The sequence below is a fragment of the Erythrolamprus reginae genome, chromosome Z (assembly GCF_031021105.1).
Source record: "Erythrolamprus reginae isolate rEryReg1 chromosome Z, rEryReg1.hap1, whole genome shotgun sequence".
NCBI classification, from domain to species: Eukaryota; Metazoa; Chordata; class Lepidosauria; order Squamata; family Dipsadidae; genus Erythrolamprus; species Erythrolamprus reginae.
In genome coordinates, this window is record NC_091963.1 from 102,869,143 (window position 1) to 102,894,629 (window position 25,487).

The window sequence follows — 25,487 nt, forward strand, 5'->3', positions numbered from 1 at the left end:
TTTACAAAAGCTAAGAAATGCTGCTATTAAATATAGACAAAAGGAGATACAGTGATACCTCTACTTACGAACGCCTCTACTAATTAACTTTTCGAGATACGAACCCGATGTTTAAGATTTTTTTGCCTCTACTTCCGAACCATTTTCTATTTACGAACTCGAGCCCTGGTCTATGCGCTCTCTTACTGCCACAGGGATTCCTCTGCCTTGTGACTGCCACTGCTGGGATTCCCCAGTGGAAAGCGGCAGTGCGCGCGCTCACAGACACATACATGCGCACATGTGGGTGACAAACTCCCCACTCCCCCACCGACTCGAGAACTGTCTTAATTGGAAGAAGAAGCAGCGAAAGCAGAAGTGGAAGCGAGAGAGGTGCGCCCTCCTCCTCTTCCTCCTTTTGATTGCACTCCTCCATGGAACAAACAAGAGGCCAAAAAAAGTGAAAAGGCTTCTCGACTGGCAGGAGGGAGCGCAGCTGCTGGGGATGAGGGTACGCGTGAAGGATGAGATGTATTTCAATTAAGGAAGATCATTATAGATTAAAGAAACAAACTGAAATAGATCTGGAAAAATGGAAATATATTCAATTATCACTGATGGGAGAAATATAGTTAATTAAGATGAATATACTTCCATGATTTCTATTTTTATTTCAACAGTACCAATAAGATTAGAGGAAAAATTATTTAAAGAAGCAAATAAAATGATACTGAAGTTTGTATGGCAAGAGAAAAAGACAAGGATTAATATAAAAATGCTACAATGTGCAAGGATTTAGACTTCCAAATTGGGAGTTATATTGTATTGATATCGATGAGAGAATGGATTTGGTAAGAAATAAAAGACTTTTGATTTTGGAGGGACATGATTTAGAGATAGGATGGCACACATTTCTGTGGTATGGTAGAAGTCATTTCCATAGTCATTTCCAGAACCATTGTATAAGGAACTTTTTATATGCAGTGTGGGAAAAGATAAAAGAGAAACACTATTTGAAAATACCATATTATTATGGTATTGGTATGGTTAAAATACCATACCAATATAATAAGCCAGTGATGGTGAACCTTTTTCCCCTCGGATGCTGAAAGCATGTTGTGCACACACGCTATCATGTACATGCGATTGCCCACACTCATAATTCAATGTCTGGGGAGGGTGAAAATGGCCTCCTGCAGAGGTGCTCTGGAGATCAGAAATGTCTGTTTCCTGACTTCTGGTAGGGCTGGTAGGCCTGTTTTTGGTCCTCAGGCTCCAGAGATAGCATTAAGTAGTTAAAATACCTAGGAAAATATGAGATATGTGTATAAATATGGATACCGGGGAAAAAGATTAAGAGCTCTATTGATAATTAAATGGAATTAGAGGTATGAGTTACCTGTCTGTTAACTATAAGATGGATTGTGATAAGATACACTCAGGGAAGGGTTAAGAGGGAGAAGAAGAAATAGAAAAGAAGAGGAGAGAAGTGGGAAAGTGGGAGAGAAGGAGAAAGAAGGTAGAGGGGAGAGAGAGAGATGGAGGGGAGAGGAGTGATATGACATAAAGGGAAAAAATGAAGTAATTTAATAATTCTCTCAACATTGGAAGAGGTAAATCAAATAGTTCCATTTTTCATCTCATACATGTTTCAGAAATATATCTGAAATTGTACAGATATGCTGGCCACAATGGAGCCAAAAATTTCTGTTGCTAAGTATTATTCTTAAATGAATATTTCCCCATTTTATAACCTATTCTCCACAGTTAAGTGAATTATTGCTTCCCCCATGACTGATCAGAAGTTCGCCAAATGGGATCGTATGACCTAGGACACTGAAGCCATTATAAATATGAATCAGCCAAGCATCTGAATTCTGATCATGTTACCACAGGGCTGCAGCAATTGTTGTATGTGTCAAAAATTGTCACAAGTCGTCCTCCTATCCACCCTTTATCTGGAATATAAAATGAGAGGAAGTTCTCTGCATTATCTTACTTATTTGACAGTTCTCAGACCAAATATTATGATACTGCCCTGTCTTCTTCCTTTTCTCTCATTCTAGCAAAAGATGTTCCTCCTTTCCTTTCTGTCATTCTAGCAAATCTATATACAGTGGTACCTTTACTTAAGAACTTAATTTATTTATTTATTTATTAGATTTGTATGCCGCCCCTCTCCGAAGTCTCGGGGCGGCTAAAAACAGTAAAAAAGACAATGTAAACAAATCTAATATTAAAAATAATCTAAAAAAAACAATTTAAAGAGCTAATCATACATACAAGCATACCATGTATAAATTCTATAAGCCTAGGGGGAAGGGAAAATTTCAATTACCCCATGTCTGACGACAGAGCCGTCATTCCGTGACCAAGTTCTTAAGTAGAAAAGTTTGTAAGTAGAAGCAATTTTTCCCATAGGAATCAAAGTAAAAGCAAATAATGCGTGCAAACCCATTAGGAAAGAAAGAAAAGCTTGAATTTGGATGGGAGGAGGAGGAAGAAAAAGAGGAGGAGAGCTGCTGCCGAAGGAAGAAGGTGAGATGAGGGGAATCAAAAAAGTCCGAAACTTTAAGGCTTAAAAAAAAAAAAGAGGGACTTGAGGCGGCAAGGAGGAGCACGCGGCTCCCATACACCTGATGCGAGGCTGCCTCCCATACACTGCACCAGAGAGAGAAACCTAAGGGAAATGGCAGGAAACTCGCCGGCCTTCATGCTGCTCTCAAATTTCCTGGGAATTTTTCTCTGGGCTCGGGTTCTTGAGTAGAAAATGGTTCTTAAGAAGAGGCAAAAAAATCTTGAACACCCAGTTCTTATCTAGAAAGGTTCTTTAGAGGCGTTCTTAAGTAGAGGTACCACTGTATTCTCAAAAGATAATAGTAAAGACAATTTCAAGATGAATGTGACCCATGGTAGCTTCATGAATGTGTCCATATGTTTTTCCTGGCAGAAATAGGCAGGGGTTTATTGTTACTTTCTTCCAGGATGTTTTTGGGTTTCCTGATCTAATCTGTAGTCCTGGCTAATCTTATTTAGCTTCTTAAGCAAAAGGGAAGCTGCTACTTTCTGTGGGACAAATCCAAAATAAGATGTAGACAACCATACACTTACCAACCAACTTTATTTATTTGTTTTTTTGTTTGTTTTTTTGTTTATTCATTCATTCATTCATTCATTCATTCAAACATGCATAGGATAGTAGTAGTTTGTATAAACTTAAGTAAAAAGTAATGATAAAAGAGGACAATAGGACAGTAGGACAGGGACGATAGACATAGCGGTACACTTACGCACATCCCTTACAGACCTCTTAGAAACGGAGAGAGGTCGACTATGGACAATCTAAGGTACCATAAGTATGTACCCACAGTCGCTTAACAATAATGAATAGAAACTGAGAAAAGACCCCGTCTAATGGATCAGGAAGTTAAAACTAGTAGATGGGAAGTTTTGTTTTCAGAGTGGCAAGATTCTGGTAATGTAGCTTTACAATAAAGTAGAATTAATTCATCCAGTCCCATTTCCTGTGTGGTTTACTTTGGAGGGCTGACAATTGGGCAGAAATGCAAGGTCCCTAAAGGATAGTTTTCTTCTAGGTATATTCAAACAAATTAAATTCTTACTGACTGGGAAATTATCCAAAGAACTTCCGAGACTTTTTGCCAGATAACATTGGTCTGGGAGCAATGTGACAAAGAGGGTGGTTTAAGAGAAACTCTAAAGGGTCCTTATCACTTCAAACTGGAAAGTTCTGTCTGTGGATGACAAGGTAGAAAACTTTTACTTCCAAGCATTTGATGAATAGATTAGACCGAATATTCTCCTTTACTACCTAAATATTTTAAGAGTTTTTGTAGTTACTTAATTGTATGGTTATATCTACGTATCATGAACTTTAATCAGTATAGTGGAGGCAGCAACCCAAAGTATTTTTTTCCCAAAGATTTTGAGAGGGCAAGAAAAATGACTTTAAAAAAAAAATAAGCCAGAGGGAGGAATAGTGCTAGTGTTATGTGGGGAAGGGGGACACAGCATCAATAGCTTATTTGTGGATGTGAAGGTTACTATTAGGAAAAGAGGTAGCATACAATTCTTTAAAGTTTTAAAAACACAATTTAAGTTTACAAAATGGCTCAAAGAAAGGGACTGAGGCATCAATCATATTCAAAGAATGCTTGTGATATTCAACAGTTCTCCCTTGTGACATTCAGCAACTTAACATGCGTCTTTAAGATTTTTCTTTGGGATGAAAGGGAAAATTGAAAAACCGTCTACCATACAATTTCACAAGGATAAATCAGTTTGGGGTATGTATTTGCAAGGACCATAAAATGTAAACTGCAATGCTATTAATTGCTTTCACCAACCCAAAGGTGGCATGTCCTTCTGAATTATTATTGCTGACCAGTACTCTTTGACTCGGTTTCATCATAAAAGTTGTGAAACAGAGTCAACTTTTCAAAAGCTTCAATGTCAAATAACATTCCATTTAAAAATAGGATCAAGAATTCCTATATTGCCCTCTTTTGGACAAGTTATATGTCACACCTCAGGGTCATACAAGAATTGCAGCTGGTTACTTGTCCATTAAGTTCATAGTCTATTTTATAGTGTGCTGTTTGATCTCATACAGGGCAAAGTTGGGCAATTGGGCAGCTCGGGACAGTTGTTTTAATTTCTGGAATGCATTTTTAGATCGGGGATTTTAGGCTTATTTTCACATTTTTTAAAAATTCATTTGCAACAAACAATTTAGATACCTTGTGGGATCTATCCTCCTTCTCTTCAACATGATGTGAGAGGAGGGAGCGAAGTTCAGGTTGGCCTAGGGTCCCCCCACAACTTGGGGATTCCTCGGGAGAAAGTGGCAGGAGCAACTTTTAGAAATCAGTTGTGATCTTCCCCTGCTTCCATCTTGTGGGAAATTGCCGTGGGAAGTTGCAAAGGGTGAAGTGTGCCTTTGGAATACTGCAACCGTCATCATAATAATAATCAATAATAATTTATTAGATTTGTATGCCGCCCCTCTCCGAAGACTCGGGGCGGCTCACAACAGTAATAAAAACAGCATAACAATGGGACAAATCTAATAATAAAAATATATAAAAACCCCAATAATTAAAAACCATACAGCACATACACACCAAACATGAAATATAAAAAGCCTGGGGGAGATGTCTTAGTTCCCCCATGCCTTGCGATATAGGTGGGTCTTGAGTAACTTGCGAAAGACAAGGAGGGTGGGGGCCGTTCTAATCTCTGGGGGGAGTTGATTCCAGAGGGCCGGGGCCACCACAGAGAAGGCTCTTCCTCTGGGGCCCACCAAACGACATTGTTTGGTCGACGGGACCTGGAGCAGGCCAACTCTGTGGGACCTTATTGGCCGCTGCAAGCCAGTCACTATGTGCCTGAATCATGCTCATGTGACTGTGGGAACATAGTGACAACTGCAACTTCAAGGACCAGTTGTAAGTCTCCTTGCTTAGTGTCATTAAAGCTTGGAACAGTTGTTAAATGAGTGGTCACTAAAAGAATACCACCTGCTTTTATAAAGCTTAAGGTAGATACTATCCAAGAAAGTTAGTGCTTTTGTTTTAAATGCTCCATATCTCTTTTGTTTTTTTGTTTTGTTTTAGGTGACCTTTCTGATAGGATGGCTGATCAACATCAGGACTTCAGTATGACAGATGATCATTTGGTGAGCCAAGCTAGGTGGAATCCTACAGGTGAGTCACATGAGGTAGGAAACAGGAATGTTTTATTCACAAGGTGAAAGCCAGGATTTAAAAAAAGCGAAGAGAGATTATCAGTAGGAATAAACCTGGAAGTCTAAGTGAGCTGAGGATAAGGTAGCCATAAATACAATTACACCCACCCACACGTCAGTTGCTGCCAATCTTTACCTTAAAGCGTAAAAAAGGTTTGCTAAGCTTAGTTACTTAAAAACAATTAGAAGTCTATATAACTGTGAAGGCAAACCTATGGCATGTTATGCCACAGATGGCACGCAGAACCCTCTACGAATCCAGCTCAGCTCCACCATTCATGTGTACATGGCTCCCACTGGCCAGCTGATTGTTGGGTATCTGCTGCGCATTCGTGGAGGGCAGGGCACACGTGACAGACCTGTGCATACATGTGTGGGGGATTGTGTGCCCATGTGTGGGGGGTTGTGGTGCCCCCCATGGCCCATATTTGGTTGCAGGAGGCGTCAGGAAGACCTGCTAAACCCAAAATGGGGTGTGGGGCAGGGTTGGGGGGGGGGTGCGGGGAGTGTGGGAGTCACACATTCATGCACGGGGGGGTCGGGGAGCAGGGGGTCTCACACACACCTGTACAGAGTGGGCAGGGCAGGAGGTTGCGTGCGCATGCGTGAGAGGGCTGGGGAGCATGGGGGTGTCATGTACACATGCACGGGAATGGGGTGCTCAGGATGTCGCACACGCATTGCATTATGAGTGCCCGCATAAGCGCTTTTGCTGTCGCACACGCACGTGCTTTTAGCATGCAACAATAAATAAATGAGCCATCGATGGACTATATATATGTGTTCAATTCTAGAAGAGTAGGAGTGTAATCCATAGACTGGTGCGTGTTTTCATGGCCAGCGTCTGTGTTTAGTAAATACATCCATTAACTACCAATAGGAAAGGTATTTCTCTTTACATAGAAGAGGTAGGTGATATATCTCTGTACCAGATGAAATGAATGATGCTCTTTTACTATGCATGGAGGCTGTGGGGATCTGGATGGACAACCAAAGACTTTAGCTGAACTCTGGTAAGATGGAGTGGCTTTGATCTTGAATGGAGTTTTAGTATCCCAGACAGATATGATGCATAATCTTGGGATCCTCTAGAGCAGGGGTCTCCAATCTTGGCCTCTTTAAGACTTGTGGACTTCAACTCCCAGAATTCTTGGGAGGAATTCTAGGAGTTGAAGTCCACAAGTCTTAAAGTTGCCAAGGTTGGAGACCCCTTCTCTAGACTCATGGCTCCTGCTCAAAGAATGAATGGCACCCATGGCAAAGAGGACCTTTATTCAACTTTGTGTTGACTGCCAATTATGTCTGACAATTATGATAGGGAGGCTCTCCACTAGTTCAATCTTGCTTTGGCCATCTCCCATTTGCTGCGGTTCTCTCTATATGGGACTCCCCTTGAAAAGTATCCGGAAGCTTCATTAGGTATGGAATGCGGTTGCAGGGGCAATTTTAGGCACCCAGATTTTAGAAATGTGCATGTAACACACCTCTGTTAAGCGAGCTGCTTTGTGTGCCAGTTTGCTTCTGGGCCCAATTCAAGGTGTCAGTTTTGAGCTATAAAATGCTCTACATGGAATGGAACCAGGCTACCTATGGAACTATCTTCATCCTATTGCATTAGCCCACCCCACGAGGTCAGGCAGGGGAAACAGATTGCAGACCAAAGTACTCCAGCTGGCAGGGTCTAGGAAGAGAGCTTTTGCCCCTGCCCTATGAAATGCCTTCTGAAAAGGAGTTAAGACCTGGCTCTTCAACATGGGAATCCTAGAGGAGCACACAGCCATGGGTCTAGTTATTTCCCTGAAAGCCCTCCCTTTGCTTTTAACCAATTTTTAATCTCTGGCCTTCTCTAATTTTTAAACTTTCATATATACTGCTGTATATTTTAGCATTTTACTGCACGCTGCCTGTTCTGTCGGGCTCTCTGGCAGACTCCTCCCAAAAATTCACAGGTACAAATTTCAGACACAAACACGTTTGAAAATTCAAAACAATGTTCTTTATAATGAAAATTCACTTAAACTAAGCCCTCTTTTGATATAAGCACTGTCTCCAAACAAACTGGTAATTTGTACAAGTCCCTTATCAGTTCTGTGATACTTAGCTTGCAGCTTTGAGGCAATTCACAGTCCTTCTTCTTTCACAAAGTGAAACACACTTTGCTCTGGTTTAGTTTCAAAGCGGGGAAAAATCAGCACACAAAAAGTCAAAGTCAGTAAAGCAGTCATGAAACACAACAATCAGATAATCCTCCACAATGGCCAAACCCACAGGCTGCTATTTATAGCAGCCTCACTAATTACCACAGCCCCACCCAACCACAGGTGGCCTCATTTACTTTGATAATAATCTCTGTTGTTGTTGCCTATGCATCGCACTCCGCATGCGTGGCTGTATCATTAACTCTTGTTCTGAATCCAAGGAGGAGCTAGATAATTGATCTCCTTCTGAGCTGTCTGCCACACTCTCCTCCTCCCTGTCACTCATGTCTTCTTGGTCAGAGGAGCCTTCACCAGCAGATTCCACCGGGGGCAAAACAGGCCTGCAGCATGTGGATGTCTCCCCCACATCCACAGTCCTTGGGGCAGGAGCTGGGCCAGAGCTAACCACAACACTGCCCAGATTCTCTCTTTGAGGGAGAAGGGCGGTAGAGAAGTGTGAAAGGTAAATAAAATAAATAAGGTCCCTGATCAAACAGATAAATTATTAGAAAAGTACAACCTTAAAGCCATCTATGGGCCAATTAAGAAAATCGGAGAACTCTTTAGCATTCTGTATCTATCACATTCTCTAGCTGTGGACAGATGTACATTGATACCACAAATTCACGAGAGGCCCTGCAGACAAGAACAGTAAAAACAGTAGCAGAAACTTGCATTATGCCATGCAAGTAATAAAATTCAGTTCAAAAACATTTAAGTGCTGTCAACAACTTCAGGCTATTATATACACCTGCAATAGAGAAGCTATTGAGATCTATAAACATCCTAACAGCTTTATCAAGAAAGAAGAAAACCTGAAAGTTAACAAAGCCTACTTCCCTGTCCTATGCCATGGCAAGATCTTCCACAAAGCAAGACTAAGCAAGAAACAGCTTCCCAAAATGTTAAAATCAGAACTTTGCCTGGACAAGGCCCCAAACAGGACTAACCAACCAGAAAACCAGCACAAAGAACCGATCAAGACTCAACATTTCAAAAATGACTAGTTAGAATCTGATATGAACAAAGCACCAGTCAGGAAGCAACACCAACTCTCATCAACCTGCAGCAGTTGGAAACCAGCTTGGCCAGAGATTAATCAGCAGTCAGGACACCTGGATGTACAGATAGGATCACATTTAGCTTCTTCTCAGTTGCCTGTGGTCTGTGTAGCAGAACATTTTATGTTTCAAGATGCCAGCCACAGCTGCCAATGAACTGTCAAGAAATCTAGGCCATGGTCATTAAACCCTGAAGCCAAGCACTGTACAGTAATCATTTCATGGGCTCTAGTTAGATAATCTGATGGCAACCAGATTGATTAGTTGTAGTCTAATAAAGCAGAAATGTCAAATGGATCCGTCAAATGGATTGTTAAGCATTTTGTTCTGGTATATTAATATATTGATATATTGAAAGTATTGACACATTTTGTACCACATATGGGATAAACTCATAATTCCAGCTATTGATGAAAAATCAGAAATGTATTAATATTTTTAATGCTGCTGCCAGTTATAGACTAAAAGTAAATAAAGCAATTTGTGGCTGAAGTATTTCAGCAGTTTAAAAATTTGACCATTTCTTAATGACCTGGATCAGATTTCAAATTTCAAATTCTCTTATTGTACTATATTTTCCAAATATTGGCTTTTTTCACAATCCCTTCCTTTACTTTCTCTCTCTATGCACCACTAAAATATGGTTCTTGTTAGATTTGAAATATGTCAGTGGCAGCACCGAGTCAGGTTTTATCCATCATGGGAACTAAGATTAAGTTTGAATTCCAGGACTAGACTGGAAACACAAACTATATCCTGGAAGAAAGGCAAGCCATTTCTGTAGGTTGTCTGACAAAGTACATGGATGTATCCATAAAATCACTAGCAATCAAGCTTGTTTCAAAAGAACCTTCATTTGTAAGCTAAATTACTATGCTAAAACCAAGTAGTTGAAGATCTAGATAATATGATTATGGAGAATCATAAATTAAATGAACCATGAATATGAAGGAGAGGACTTTGAGAATATAGTGGGAATTTTAATACACTATTAAGCATCATTTCCTTCTGATGCCAAAAATTCAGAATCTTTTTGGTATCTATCAACATTTTTATCATGCTTCAGGTGGCCAGATATTTAATTATGTTAAAAAAGCAATTAAAACACTTATTCATATTCACATTTTATATTCCAGAGGTCTATTGCATATCAGAATGAATATTGGAACCACTGAGTGATCATATTTATTGTTATTTTCCAGAACAAAGTTACTCCATTGTTGCCCACACTGCTGCCCAGACTGACAAATAAAATTTAAAGTGGATAATTAATTAATTTATTATTAGATTATTAGATTTGTATGCCGCCCCTTTCTGTAGACTTGGGCGGCATACAAATCATGAATATTTGAAATAAACACAACATTGTTGAGCCGAACTGTGGAAAATGACAAAATCATGTAGAAATTAACATTTCTTTTCATATAGTTCTATTTAACTTTGATTTGGCTTCAAATTTAATATTCATTGGACCAAAGCTGCAGTTAATGTCTCTGTATTAAGAATTGTGAGAATGTCCTGTTAATTTTACCCATCTTATGCGAAGAAGTAGCACTATAATATTGTCTGTATTCAAAAAGCCAAACTATTTTTTATGTGATATTCCAGAATGCTTCACTTACATTCTAATAATTAAATGTGCACCCATTTGTTTTCTAGTGTTTTCTGAAATTTTAACATGCTAGTGATTTCAAATAATATATGAGTTAAATCATAATTGAAGCATAGAAACATAGAAGATTGATGGCAGAAAAAGACGACCTGGTCCATCTAGTCTGCCCTTATACTATTTCTGGTACTTTATCCCAGGCATGTTTAAATTCAGTTACTGTGGATTTACCAACCACATCTGCTGGAAGTTTGTTCCAAGTATCTACTACTCTTTCAGTAAAATAATATTTTCTCATTTTGCTTCTGATCTTTCCCCCAACTAATCTCATATTGGGCCCCCTTGTTCTTGTGTTCACTTTCCTATTAAAAACACTTCCCTCCTGAACCTTATTTAACCTTTTAACATATTTAAATGTTTCGATCATGTCCCCCCTTTCCCTTCTCTCCTCCAAACTATACAGATTGAGTTCATTAAGTCTTCCCTGATAAGTTTTATGCTTAAGATCTTCCACCATTTTTGTAGCCCCTCTTTGGATCAGTTCAATTTTATCAATATCCTTTTGTAGGTGAGGTCTCCAGAACTGAGCATAGAATTCCAAATGTGGTCTCACCAGCGCTCTATACAGCGGGATCACAATCTCCCTCGTCCTGCTTGTTATATCTCTAGCTGTGCAGCCAAACATTCTACTTGCTTTCCCTAATGCTTGACCACACTTAAATCCTTCTCTTCTGAAGTCTTTGCTAGAACGGAACTGCCAAAACAATACTCAGATTGAGGATTCCTTTTGCCCAAGTGTATTATTTTACATTTGGAAACATTAAACTGCAGTTTCCATAGCTTTGACCACTTCTCTTGTTTGACCCCTTATCATTATGAACACCATAATGGTTCAGAAGTCATGATTGGATAAATTCGTTGGGGTCAGTGTGGCACAGAAATTTATGCTTATAGGGAAGATAAGAACTGTAGTTGATCATTTTGCAAGTAGCCAGACTTGGAATGTCAAAAAGAGCTTTCAGGTGTTCTTTATCTCTTCTACCCTCTGGTGCCTTGGGATACTTGTTTCTACAAGTATTCTAGTCACTTTTCAGGGGATTACTTCTTGGTTTTAGGAGCACGTGAGCTGTTTTTATCTTTATCTGTGGAACACGAAACAGACTTTTATTAAGTCAAACTGCTTATCTCTACAGTGCATTGACAGCTTTATAAGACCTTGATATGGGCAACTTCAACTGGAGCCTATTCATATACTGTACTCAAAGATTTGAAAGTAAAAATTATTTAGGCTGAAAACTGAATTTCTTTCATTTGTTTGGAAATCTTTATAGGTTATATTCCTGCCTAGTGTCTAGGATTTTATTATTTTTAAGCAATTTTAAAATTTAATTTAAAAAAATTCAGAAAGATTCTCCGTTTTCTGTGCTTGAGATCAAATGGGGATTTTTTCTCATAATCTGCAAATAACAAGCTGGAACAATTTGGGCCACTAGATTCTAGTCCTCTGGCTGACGACTGTATTGTAAGTTAGTTGTTTGAATGGGAATGAAAGTTTTTTAATGGTCTAAGGTTTTTAGGTTAATTAATTAATTAATTTATTAATTTAAACTAATTGGATTTAGGATGCTATATTGTTCCTTTATATGTAAGTCGCCCCGAGTCCTCAGAGAGGGGCGGCATATAAATCCAATAAACAAATAAATCCAATAAACAAAAATAACCTAAAATAATAAATAAACAAACAAACAAAATCTATTCAAGGTGTTCCTAGTCTTTGAAAAAATGATGGAATATTCTCCTCTGAAAATCATATATCAACTTTCATTCTTTCTGCATCCTGAAAACCTAACAACCAGCACTAAAACTGATTTGATTAACTTTTGCCATTTTATTTTTACAAAATCTTGTGGCCATGTTATGTAGTGCCAGTAACAGGATTTTTATCCATTGATCTGAGTCTGAACTATATACACAGTTATAAGTATACTTGGAAGTGTTTATTTTGATTTACAATGGACATTTTTCCCTTAGACTATCCACGATTGACCTCTCCAGGTTCCTTAGAGGTCAGTAAGGGGCGTGCATAAGTGCACCAGTGTGCCTTCCGTCCCCTGTCCAATTGTCTCTCCTTATCTCATTTATCTTTTCTTCCTTTCAAATATGTTCACCTATACATTTATATCTTTTCTTCTATTCTTTTCTTTACTTATATTATTACATATCTTTCTCTTCAATGTGTATTATGTATTGGACAAAATAAATAAATAAAATAAATCCTTGAACCTTAGTGGAACTTGGGATCCTAAGGCAAGAACAATAAATACTTGTAGGAGCTTCTTTTTTTCTTCAGGAGTTTCCTTGTTTACTTCATGTATTCTTTAGCAAGATTATCCAGGCGCAGTTATTTTTAACTTTCAGTCAAACCAGGCTGATTCAAGAAGAATCTGAGAAGGGCTTTTGTTCCCATTCCTCCCCCTGGCTTACAGCGGCTGCCCTCATGGTGCCTTCACCATGGTAACCAACGGAGAATCACAGCTCTTTCACCACGGGCAATGAATTGTAACCTGCTTGATTACTCTTTGTCCCATGCTGAGTTCCCAGTTGGATAGTGGCATTTATCCTTGGTTCCTGTGAGGACAGCCACTTTATTGGTTTAAGTAAACTCCTCTTCGCATAGTAGGTAAAGTCCTAGTGCAGTGATGGCAAGCCTTTTTCTTCTTGCATGCCAAAAGCCCACTGCAACAACATCGCCAAGAAGGCTTCAAGAGTTGTTAACCTAATCCTATGTAGCTTCAAAACTTTCAAGTTTTGAAGCTACATAGGTTACAAAAGTTACAAAACTTTCGCCAGACCCATCCTTGAATATAGCTCATCTGTTTGGAACCCATACCACATCTCAGACATTAACGCCCTTGAAAATGTCCAAAGATACTTCACCAGAAGAGCCCTTCACTCCTCCACTCGAAACAGAATACCCTACGAAACTAGAATTACAATCCTGGGCCTAGAAAGCTTAGAACTTAGATCATATGCTGCAATGTCCTGCCTGTCAATGATTACTTCAGCTTCAACCACAACAACACAAGAGCACACAACAGATTCAAACTTAATATTAACCGCTCCAAACTTGACTGTAAAAATACGACTTTAGCAATCGAGTTGTCGAAGCGTGGAACTCATTACCGGATTCTGTAGTGTCATCCCCTAACTCCCAACATTTTACCCTTAGACTATCCACGGTTGACCTCTCCAGATTCTTAAGAGGTCAGCAAGGGGCGTGTATAAGCGCACCAGTGTGCCTTCCGTCCCCTGTCCCATTGTCTCTCCTATATCTCCTATATCTTTTCTTCTATTCCTATATCTCTTCTTCTATTCTTTCATTGTTATATTTTATTCCTATATCTTCTTTCTCTGATATATTTTACTACGAGTATATCCTCTATAACCTTCATTGTGGACAAAATAAATAAATAAAATAAATAAAAATGGGAGTGCATGTGTGTTCTAAGTACCTGTGTGCCAGCGCACAACCCCCCCTATGTGTGTCACACTGCGCATATGTGCATCCCTATGCATGCAGCTCCGGTTTTCATCCTGAGGCTTTCCTGAAGTCTCTGGAGTGCAAAAAACTGTCCAATGAACAAACTGGAGATTCAGAAAAATGGACTTCCGGTTTGCCTGTTGGGCTGTTTTCTGCACTCCGAAAGCCTCCCGAAGCCTCCGGAGGGTGAAAATGGTCACCAAGGCCAAAAATCAGCTGACATAGGGCAACACCTTGTGTGCCCTCGGATATAGCTCTGCATGCCACCTGTGGCACGCTTGCCCTAGGTTCACCATCACAGTTCTAATGCTTGGCTGAAGGTAAGCCTTAAGTACCCAAGACCTGCAGTTGTCACAAAGGCATAAAATTTAAGAGCCTGACGTTTAAATTATGAAAAAATTGTTTTGAAGTTTGAGGACATTGTGGTGCCATTGAGGACACTCTGCCAGCAGTGATCATTATTTTATTCAATCCACTTAAGAATATTCAGATCAGAATCTTAGAGTGAATCCTGGAAAGTTTCAGCACCGATTTGATAAGAATTGCCCTTTAAGCTGGTTACTTTGGAAAATATTTATCCATGAGCCCTCTTCTAAATATTATGAAAAATAGGAGAGAGGCAGGAAAAACAGATTAGATTCTTCTCAATAAAATGATTAACAAAGTAGAGAAAGAGCTGGAAGGACATTTCCAAATATAATAAACAGTGTTTATGGAAAAAACACCTGACAAATTTAGCAGAGATCTCAGTTATAGGAGAAAGGTATTAAGTGCAGAAAAGCAAAGTATGTTGTGCCTATCTCTGAGAAAAGTTGAAATAAGTGGTTGGCTATTTCTTCCCCATTAATTAAAATAAAGTGATTAATAGTCACTGCATGAAACCTAATGTAAAATCATGATGTTTCAGAACTGTGTCAAAGACCTCAGAGAGAAAGTAATAATTCTCCAAATTGGTAAAAGGAATTTTTTAAAAATTGAACAAAATAAAATCTATCAGAAAAAGCAGGTACAGGTGGCCCTCGAGTTATGGAGCCTGCCCATTCCATTCATAACCGGAGGATTTGTGGAAGTGTATACTGTATTGTGAATGGGATCACTTCCTCCTTTCGCCCACTCATTCATTAATCGAATGTGAGGCTTGATAAGTGCATGTGAGGTATTTCAGGGTGGGGAAGGCTATGGGGAGGCCTAGTGATGGAATCCTAAGGCTACCCAAGGCCTCCTCAACCCATTGAAATACTTCATGCGCCCCACAATTGCTTGTGTCCCCCCCCAACCTATAATGCTGGGTCATTTACCTTATGAAGATCTAACAAGCAGTCTGAAGCTTCTGAGCCATGTGCACCCCTCTGCAGTTCGGTTTAGACCTGTGCGGGCCTTGCTTGGCATGTTGCAGGCTGAAATGGAACTTTTGAGGGGGGGATCTGCTCCTCAGAAACTTCATGTTGGCCTGCAACATGTTAGGTGAGGCCTCCATAGACCCAAAAAGAGCATTGGAGGGCACATTTACCTTTCAGAAATTCAACTTCGGCCTGCAACATGGTGGATGAGGCCTGTGGAGGGCCGAATGGAGCATCCAATGAGTGAATTCACCCCTGGGAAGCTCTATTTTGGCCACTAACATTCGGGATGAATGTTGCAGAGCTTCTGCAGTTGTCTGTAAAGAGAACTCCCATAACAAGGGGATTACCTGTACTTCATAGGTGTGATTGTGATTGCCTTTCAAGGCTTGAAATTGCTTTTCAGCCATTATCTGTCTTAATTAGTAATGCTCTACTATTTTGTTAACCATTTAGCAAATAAATTGCTTAGTTCTCAATTAACTTTTAATGGAACATTCAGAGATATTTTGGATTGTATGTGGCAAAAACCTAAAACTTCTGATAATAAGTAGTTTCAACTAAGGGAGTAAATTCCTTTTGTTGAGAATATTCTAGTCTGATTATAGAGAATTATTTCTATTATTCAATTTCTTTGGCTGTATATGTCAAGTTGTCACAGTTAACTCAGAAAAAGGATAGTATATGGACTATAACTTTAATTTCATTAACTGCTGTGGAGATCACATGCAAGAGAGCAAAAATAAGACCATGACTTTCATCACTAAAAATGAAATCAATATTTAAATTCACCTAGTATGCCAGGCTGTAGCAAGCTATTATTGGAAATGTAACGATTGAGGTTTCAGTGTTCATGGTGCTGGGTGTAAAAGCAGGCTGCTTATACACTGCTGCCAAGAATTATCTATGAAGAAGCACTGATATCCTTGTGAAGTGACTGAAGTAATAAAATAGTAAAGCTGGAAATAATATAATTTGCAAAAAGTAGCAGTATGTTCGTTAGATTGCTGGGGTTTTGTAGAGAGCCAGTTTGGTCTAGTGTAGGGATGGTGAACCAATGGCACGTGTGCCACAGGTGGCACGTGGAGTCATATCTGAGCGCATGCAAGGCGTTGCCCTATGTCAGCTTCAGTGTGCATGCGTGAACTGGCAGCTGATTTTTGGCCTTTTTTTTGGCCATTTTTGCTCTTTCCAGGCTTCATGAAAATCTCCTGTAGCTTGGGGATGGTGAAAAATGACCCAGCGGGCCAACCGGAAGTTTGGAAACAAATTTCCGGTTGGCCCATTAGGTTATTTTTCACTGCCCCCAGGCTTCAGGAGGCTTTCTTGAAGCTTGGGAAGGCTCAGACTCAATCCAGACAAGACGGAGTGGCTGTGGGTACTGCCTCCCAAGGACACTTCCATCTGTCCGTCCATCACCCTGGGGGGGGGAATTATTGACCCCCTCAGAGAGGGTCCGCAATTTGGGCGTCCTCCTCGATACACAGCTGACATTAGAACATCATCTTTCGGCTGTGGCGAGGGGAACATTTGCCCGGGACCACCTGGTGCACCAGTTGCGGCCCTATCTGGACCGGGAGTCACTGCTCACAGTCACTCATACCCTCATCACCCTGAGGTTCGACTAGTGCAATGCTCTCTACATGGGGCTACATTTGAAGAATGTTCGGAAACTTCAGCTCGTCCAAAATGCAGCCACGCGAGCAGTCTTGGGCCTTCCAAGAAATGCCCATATCTCACTATCACTCCGCGGACTGCATTGGCTACCGATTTGTTTCTGGACACAATTCAAAGTATTGTTTATGACCTATAAAGCCCTACATGGCATAGGACTAGATTATCACTTCACACTGCTTCACTGAATTGGTATGAGATAGAGACGTAGAGCTGAATATCATCAACGTACTGGTGGAAACTCACCCCATGCTAACTGATGATCTCACCCAATAGTTTCATGTAGATATTGAACAGCAGGGACGAGAGAACAGAGGCACTCCTGAGATACCCTACAAAGGAGGGGCCTAGAAGATGATCTCTGCCCTCCCCCCCAATAACACTGACTGTGTCCAACCAGAGAGGTAGGAGAACCACTATAGAACAGTGTCTCCCACTCCCAACCCCTTCAGTCGGCGCAGAAGGATACCATGGTCGATGGTATTGAAAGCAGCTGAGAGGTCAAGAAGCACCAGGATAGAGGAATATCCTCTATGCTGGGTCCACCAGAGATCATCCATCAGCGTGACCAAATCAGTTTCAGTGCTGTAACCGGGCCTGAAACCTGACTGATAAGGGTCTAGATAATCGGCTTCATCCAAGGACCTCAGGAGCTGGAACACCACCACCTTCTCAACAACCTTCCCTAAAAAGTGAAGGTTGGAGACCGGACAATAGTTGTTTAAAATAGCTAGATCCCGGGAAGGTTTTTTGAGAAGGGGGTGCACAACCGCCTCTTTTATATACCAGGCATAGATTTATTTAGTTACAACAAATTATCTATTCTGCTCTACCCATAGTAGTAAGACTGGTTCCCTTTTACTCAATAAAACATGCATTTTGGCCCGATTTCAGAAATATTTTTGAAGCAGATGATATGAAGGATGCCTTATTCGGGGTCCACTGATTAAAAAAAAAATGAAAGAGGAAACACGAAGTATAGGTAATTGAATACTTATGTGTTCCATATGAAGACTTCATTATGAATTTCCTTGATATAATAATTTGCTCATTATGTGAACAGAAGAAATGTATTCATTTGCAAGAAATTTGTTTTGGAGCAATGCTACCAAATCACATTATTATTATTATTTATTAGATTTGTATTCCACCCCTCTCTGAAGACTCAATATGATCCTTTCTTCCTTCATTAGCCCTAAAAATAAATGCAAGAATTAGAGGATTGGTTTCTATTTCTTTTAAAAGGCCTAGCTTCTATTTATAGATCTATTATCTCTGAATGATTGCAAGCTGTTATAATTTATATGAAGGTTACTCAATAAACATGACTGGCCAGTCACTTTGAAATGATTACTGTCTATCGATAAAGTAACCTCTCTTTCTCTATTGGATCAGTGCTTCTCACATAACTGTATCAGCAGTTTTCATTGTCCTGCTGACTGATTAGAAACATAGAAACATAGAAGTCTGACGGCAGAAAAAGACCCCATGGTCCATCTAGTCTGCCCTTATACTATTTTCTGTATTTTATCTTAGGATGGATATATGTTTATCCCAGGCATGTTTAAATTCAGTTACTGTGGATTTATCTACCACGTCTGCTGGAAGTTTGTTCCAAGGATCTACTACTCTTTCAGTAAAATAATATTTTCTCATGTTGCTTTTGATCTTTCCCCCAACTAACCTCAGATTGTGTCCCCTTGTTCTTGTGTTCACTTTCCTATTAAAAACACTTCCCTCCTGGACCTTATTTAACCCTTTAATATATTTAAATGTTTCGATTTATACACTTCTGTCCATTTCAGAATTTTAGCTGGGATTGGAGGCGAGAAAATCCATAGATCTTAGAAATTTCTGCAAATATATGTCTCCTTCATATTACATTATCATTCAGGGGAAAAGAATAAAACTCTTCAAAAACAATTAGCAAGAATATTATTATTATTATTATTATTATTATTATTATTATTATTATTATTATTATTATTATTTATTAGATTTGTATGCCGCCCCTCTCCGCAGACTCCGCAATACTTCCTCAGATTTCTCCCTTTTATGATATTCAACAAACATCCCAGAATTTCTCATGCTCCTATCCTGTTCACTCGGGTATACTGTTAAAATAGACATTTAAAATGTTCACTGTCCAGGTTTCATGTTTTTTATTAGTTCTTTTGGTAGGGTTGGTTTTTTTTCTGAAAAAGCCAATAGATTTGTGTATTTATACATTTTCAGGATGAATAATTACAGATCTGCTTTTCTTGATCCTTAGAAACTATGCATCAGATATCTTCAGCAATGACCAACTTGATGCTAAAACACAGCTTATTGTATAAATCATTGTAGATTTTAGTTAATTATCTCCATACTGATATTCTAGTATCTTTAAATGCATTATCTGCAACCAAGGCATGGCGCAAGGCGTTCTTATAGAATAGAATAGAATAGAATAGAATAGAATTTTATTGGCCAAGTGTGATTGGACACACAAGGAATTTGTCTTGGTGCATACACTCGCAGCGTACATAAAATAAAATATATATTTGTCAAGAATCATGTGGTACAACACTTAATGATTGTCATAGAGCTAATCTTAAACTACTCAAGACTCACCTATACCGCCAGGCATGGGGGAACTGAGACACCTTTCCCAGGCTTTTATACTTTATGTTTGGTATATAGGTGTTGTTTGGTTTTAAATGATAGGGTTTTATATGTCTTTTTATCTTTTAATATTAGATTTGTTCCACTGTAACATTGTTTTATTATTGTTGTGAGCCGCCCCGAGTCTTCGGAGAGGGGCGGCATAAAAAAATCTAATAAATTATTATTATTATTATTATTATTATTATTATTATTATTATTATTATTAATCCGTACTGAAAGAAGATGAAAAAGCTTGCTTTGCATTTGAACTTCTTGTCTCTGCTTTCACGTTTGCTACTGATTGATGCACCACCAGATCTGTTGCTTTTTTGCCTTGCAGTACCTGTTTTGTTGCTTGGCTCCAAAATCTTCCATTTCTAATGTTATCTTCTTTAGCGAATACCAGCCTTTAAGCAATTCCATATGCATGCCCGTTTCTTGCTCTGCAGGGATGAGCAGCCTAATTCAAAATCTTATTGCTTAGCTGATGGGCCATATTCCAAGGCTGAGCTCCTTGTGCTGAGCTCTGAATGTGTGTGTTTCCAGGCACTCCCCTCCATATACCAGTTGATGATGGATCTGATGAACCAGGGTCTGAAGCTTCTGATGCTAAGAGTACCCCAACTGTTGAAGGTGGGAGCTCTTTGTCTCGTTACTTTGAAATTTATAGCAGCCAGCTCTTGAATGTGTCTCTTAAAAGTTGCCTCAATACAGGTCCTCCTAACCATAACGAAAACTTTATTACACCTAGAATTAAATTATTTTTCTTTTACATTTAGTTATTACTGTGATTGGAATTAGCAACAGCAATTAGACTTATATACTGCTTTGTAGTCCTTTTCGTGGTCTTGTTTGCGCCTTTCACAATTAAATCCAGAGTTGTTGTTAATCCAATTTCTCCCTGTAGTGTCTCCCCAATGATTTTAAACATTCACCTTCTTTTGAAAAAGTTAATGTAAGAAATTGACAGTTTGGTTTCAGAATAACATTAAAAGAAATCTTTCATTTATAGGGATGTTCTTTCCAGCCCGTGGACGAAAAGGTAATGGGTTAGTTAGGGTTAGTATTAGGTAAATAATTTAGGTTCTATGTATAACTCTATGTCATTAATAAATTCAAATTGATTTTATACCATGGTTTCCCCACCAACTTAGAAACCCACCAAGTTACTGTAGAGCTTTATAAACAAGCTTAACTAATTTGCTATCTTACATTGAAAACAAAACAAGCAACCCCCCCATTTTTTAAAAATCTGAAAGAATGCTTTCCTATCCGATGATACAGATGTGATTGCTAAAATTATGCTGTCTCAACTGGAATTACAGTTACATAATTAGCTATGCAGAAAATCATTATTTTTATTTTGTAATTGTGCCATGTTTGTCATCTAGCATTTGTTTGTTTGTTTGTTTAAATCAATACATGTAACAGTTCATGCTTTAGTGAAATTACTAGGCTCTAGAAACCTGTTGCTCTTAAATTAAATCAAGCACTTTTGCTGTATGAAGTTACTTTAGTTTTCAAGCATTTGGTATGCATCAATGAAAGAGCGATTTTAAGAGAAGGTGACAAATTCTAATTTCAAGTGCTCTGTAGTTTCCTGATTTGTGAGCAGCAAAGACAAGTTTGCAGAAAGGAACTGGCATGCTTGAAGAACTAAAGTGTAAGCATGCCCTTATTAATTTAATTAAATATTTGCTTCAGTAATACATAAATTATGAATACAAGGTTTTTATTCAAGATTCTTTGTTTTTCATCTTTTGAGCTAGAACTACTCTTGAATGTTAAAAACCATTTTACATCTGTAAATACTTAATTTTGGTAACACTGTTTCTATGAAATCTGGCAAATGGAATCTTCTAAACATCACTTCTTGAAGCATCACAGCGAATCTGAAAGGTAAGAAGTTCCCTAAATGTTCCTGCATGGACTACTAAATATAATAATTATTTTTGGTGAAAAATGCCAAGAGAGTGAACGTTTTAGAAAATAGAAACGCGTTTAATGAAGCTACTTCCAACAGAGATATGGACAATAGGTATTTTAATCTCTCGTGTTGTAAGCAGTGGTGTGTGTAGAAAGAAAGAAGCCTAATCTGTAGCTGAAGAAAAATGATGGATCTCTGAAACAGTACTTGGAATGGTGTAGAATTGGCATCATGATTTATGTACATTGCATTGTTCATTGCCCTGTTGTATGTTCCTCAAGCATAAGCATTTGGGATGGAAAGTCACACAGTAGTACCATAGTTCCTTGTGTTTCCTTTGTCTATCTCTTTGACCTTCTTGCCTACAGCAATAAAAAAATTACAGTGGAAGAAAATGGCACACACCTAATGTGCTTTTCCCAAAATTTCTTTTTTAAAATTGATATTATTTCTTAATTTCTTGGGGTAACTGACCTTGCTACCCAGCAACCTGCATGTCACTTATATATTTCTCTCTTAGTTCTTGTCTTCTCATTCTGTTTTTGTTTCTTCGTGGTTGAGGAAAGGACCTTGGAGTCCTCTAGTCCAGTGATTTTCAACCTTTTTTGAGCCGCGGCACATTTTTTACATTTTAAAATCCTGGGGCACACCGCCAACCAAAATGACACAAAATGACACCTTAAGACACTTTCCTCTCTTTTTCCATCCCTGTCTCCTCCCCACCCTTGTGTGTGTGTGTGTGTGTATACACACTCTTGAACCATTTCCAAAAACAGGTGAGGGCTGGGGTTTTTTTCTCTCTTATTCTTTGGGTGCTTTTTATCATATGCTTTAAATCAAGAGTCACTTTTCTCTCTCTTTCCTCTCATTCTCTGTCTCAATCATTTTCTCATTTCTCTTTTTTTCCTCCCCTTTTTGCTCATTTATCTCCTCTCTCTCTCTTGCTTGCTTTCTCTCTCTCTCTCTCTCTCTTGCTTTCTTTCTCTCTGACTGGCTTTCTCTCTCTTTCTCTCTTTTCTTTCTTTCTCTTTCTTTCTCACTCTTTCTCTCACTCTTTCTCTCTCATTCTCTTGCTTTCTTTCTCTCTCTCTCACTCTCAGCAAAAAGTTGCGAGACTGGAACCTGAGCTTCCTTTTTCGCGGCACACCTGACCATGTCTCATGGCACACTAGTGTGCCACGGCACACTGGTTGAAAAACACTGCTCTAGTCAGATTTCCCGTTCACGTAGGAGACTTTATGGCGGTGATGGTGAACCTTTTCGGCACTGAGTGCCCAAACCTGAACGTTCATGCATGTGTGCACACTGGAGCATTGGAAAGCCAAAGACCAGCTGGTCGACATGTGCATGCCTGTTTTTTGGCTGTTTTTGTGGTGTTCTCAGGCTGCTTTTCTGGCACTCCATCTCCAGCTGGCTGGCACGCATAAAACCAGAAGAGCAGCTGGAGGGCTCTGCGTTCCACCTCTGTGTGCCACCTCTGGCAGCATGCCATAACTTCGTCATCACGGCTCTATGGCATTCCAGACGAGTGACTTGTCTAGTTCTCTGCTTAAAAGCTTCCAGTAATGCTCCATCCACAACTTTATATCACATCCACAACTTCTCAAGGTAACCTGTTCCACTGGTTAATTGTTTATTCTCTCCTTGATTAGTTTCCATCCATTTTTTCTTGTCTTGCTTTTTGGTGCTTTGGAAATTTTGAAGTTGAGGGGCTTTTGCCACAGCTTGGAAAATTCTCACTCTTATTCTTCAGATGGCAGATGATTTTAAAATCTTTAAATATGAATTCAAAGGAGCTCAAATAGGGATGGTGAATTTGTGATTTCTAGTCTGGCCTGGGAACAGGATGGTTCAGTTTTAAATTATACTTTGCTGAATTATATAATTGGTTAATAGTTATATATTGCTAGTAGGTTTTAAAGGATCTAGTTTTTCTTTTTATTGTAAAATAATTAAAGTAACGTATTTTTTGGAGTATAAGACAAAAAAGAGAGTCAAAAACTGGGTGTCTTATACCCCGAGTGTTGCATTGGGGGCGGAGTTGGTGCAATGGCAGCAGTGGTGACAATGGATGGCAACAGACAGCTAATTGCCGGTATTCCATCATCAGACTGTTCCAATTGTCAATCAAAAAGATGAAAACTGTTAACTGAGAACTGCACCTGCTTCTGACTACCACCAGGACCCTGCCTTAGCCGCTATCTAAGCAATCCCACGGCCCCTCATCTGCTTGAAAAAGAGCCGCTGCTGCCTTTCCTGCCTGAAACCTGTGAGGAGCCTCTGCCACTGTTGCTGGCGGACTCCATTGCCAGACCACATGAGAAGTCGCTACTGCCATTGCTGGCCACCACCACCATTGAACCACGGGAAAACTATTGCCACCATTGCTGGCTGCTGCTGCCACCAGACCGCATGAGAAGCTGTGCTGCTTTGCTGGCTGCTGCCGCTGCCACTTCCACCACCAGACCATGGGAAAGCTGCTACCGCCATTGCTGACCGCTGCTACTGCTGCCAGAACATGGGAAAGCCACTGCTACAAGTGCTGGTCACCAACGCTACCACCGCTGGACCACGGGAAAGCTAATGCCACTGTTGGCTGCTGCTTTCTGAAGCCTGCATCTGAGGAGCTGCCATCACCATTGCTGCCCGAAGCAAGCCGCCTGATAGGTTTGAAGACCAGCTTCCAAGTTTGAAAACCCCTGAGTTAGGGGTTCAAAGGTCTTCAAACCTTGCAAGTTTAAGACTTGTGGACTTCAACTCCCATTCCTGAGCTAGTATGATTGGAGGAGGAATTCTGGCAGTTGAAGTCCACTAGTCTTAAACTGCCAAGTTTGAAGACCCCTGAGTAAGGAGTTAGGATTGCTAGGGTCTTCAATCTTGGAAAGTTTTTAAGACTTGTGGACTTCCACTCCCATTCCTGTGCTAGCATGATTGAAGGAGGAATTCTGTGAGTTGAAGTCCACAAGTCTGAAAGCTGTCAAGTTTGAAGTTTGTAAAAAGTGTAAAAGTTGTAAAAAGCAATAAAAACAAATACACTTTGATTTTCAATTCTGTAAACCCCATTTAACACACTAGTCCAAATTGAATAAACCTTAGAAATCTAAATTAAACCTACTTAAGTCACCTTAATATATTTCATTTATTTATTTACTTACAAATTTTATCAAAATTCATAAATCTACTGCTAAATTAATCAAAAAATAACTATTAAATTTTTTAAAAAGTATTATAAAGTATTGTAAAATATTATAAAATATTCTAAATACAATCAACCATTTTCAAAAAGCCCCTTTCCTTGTCTATATGTAATATTTGCCTCTCCCATCTTTTTATATTGCTTCTTTTTATTTTTCATTTTCATTTTACTCTTCTTCTTCTTCCTCACCCATCTCTTCCTTAAATAAAAAGTCCCCTTTAAAAATCCCCTCTTTGCAAATTCCCACTCTTTAATTCCCATTCCTTTTGAAATTGGCAAAATCTGATAACCTTGCTTTTATCTTCCCTTAATAACAGTGCTTAACTTAATATACTCATCATTTAAGACATGGGCATTGATATCTTCATCCACCAAAACTTTTTCAAAAGTTTCTATAATTATACTCCCAGATTTCTCTTGTTCCACCTCAGCATGTAACCATACATCATCCAAAAATATGTAATATATCCTCCAATTAATTCATCCTTATTCCCAAAATTATTTTTATTTCCACATTCAGTAATAGTCTCTTTATATATTTCAAGTCCA

General features: G+C 39.2%; 1 protein-coding gene across 12 annotated transcripts in view; it reads left to right on the plus strand.

Moving 5' to 3' along the window:
* The window catches only part of LOC139154432 (microtubule-associated protein tau-like), a 98,786-nt gene that overhangs the window by 15,460 nt on the left and 57,839 nt on the right, over nucleotides 1–25,487 (plus strand). For 6 of the 12 annotated variants that reach the window (XM_070729036.1, XM_070729034.1, XM_070729039.1 and 3 more), the window contains exons 2-4: nucleotides 5,616–5,705; nucleotides 20,362–20,448; nucleotides 20,828–20,857. In XM_070729036.1, coding sequence (XP_070585137.1) covers nucleotides 5,633–5,705; nucleotides 20,362–20,448; nucleotides 20,828–20,857 — 190 coding nt within the window. In that variant the 5' untranslated portion in view covers nucleotides 5,616–5,632. The remainder of the gene's footprint in view (nucleotides 1–5,615; nucleotides 5,706–20,361; nucleotides 20,449–20,827; nucleotides 20,858–25,487) is intronic. The other 6 variants (XM_070729045.1, XM_070729035.1, XM_070729043.1 and 3 more) reach the window with 2 other exon arrangements.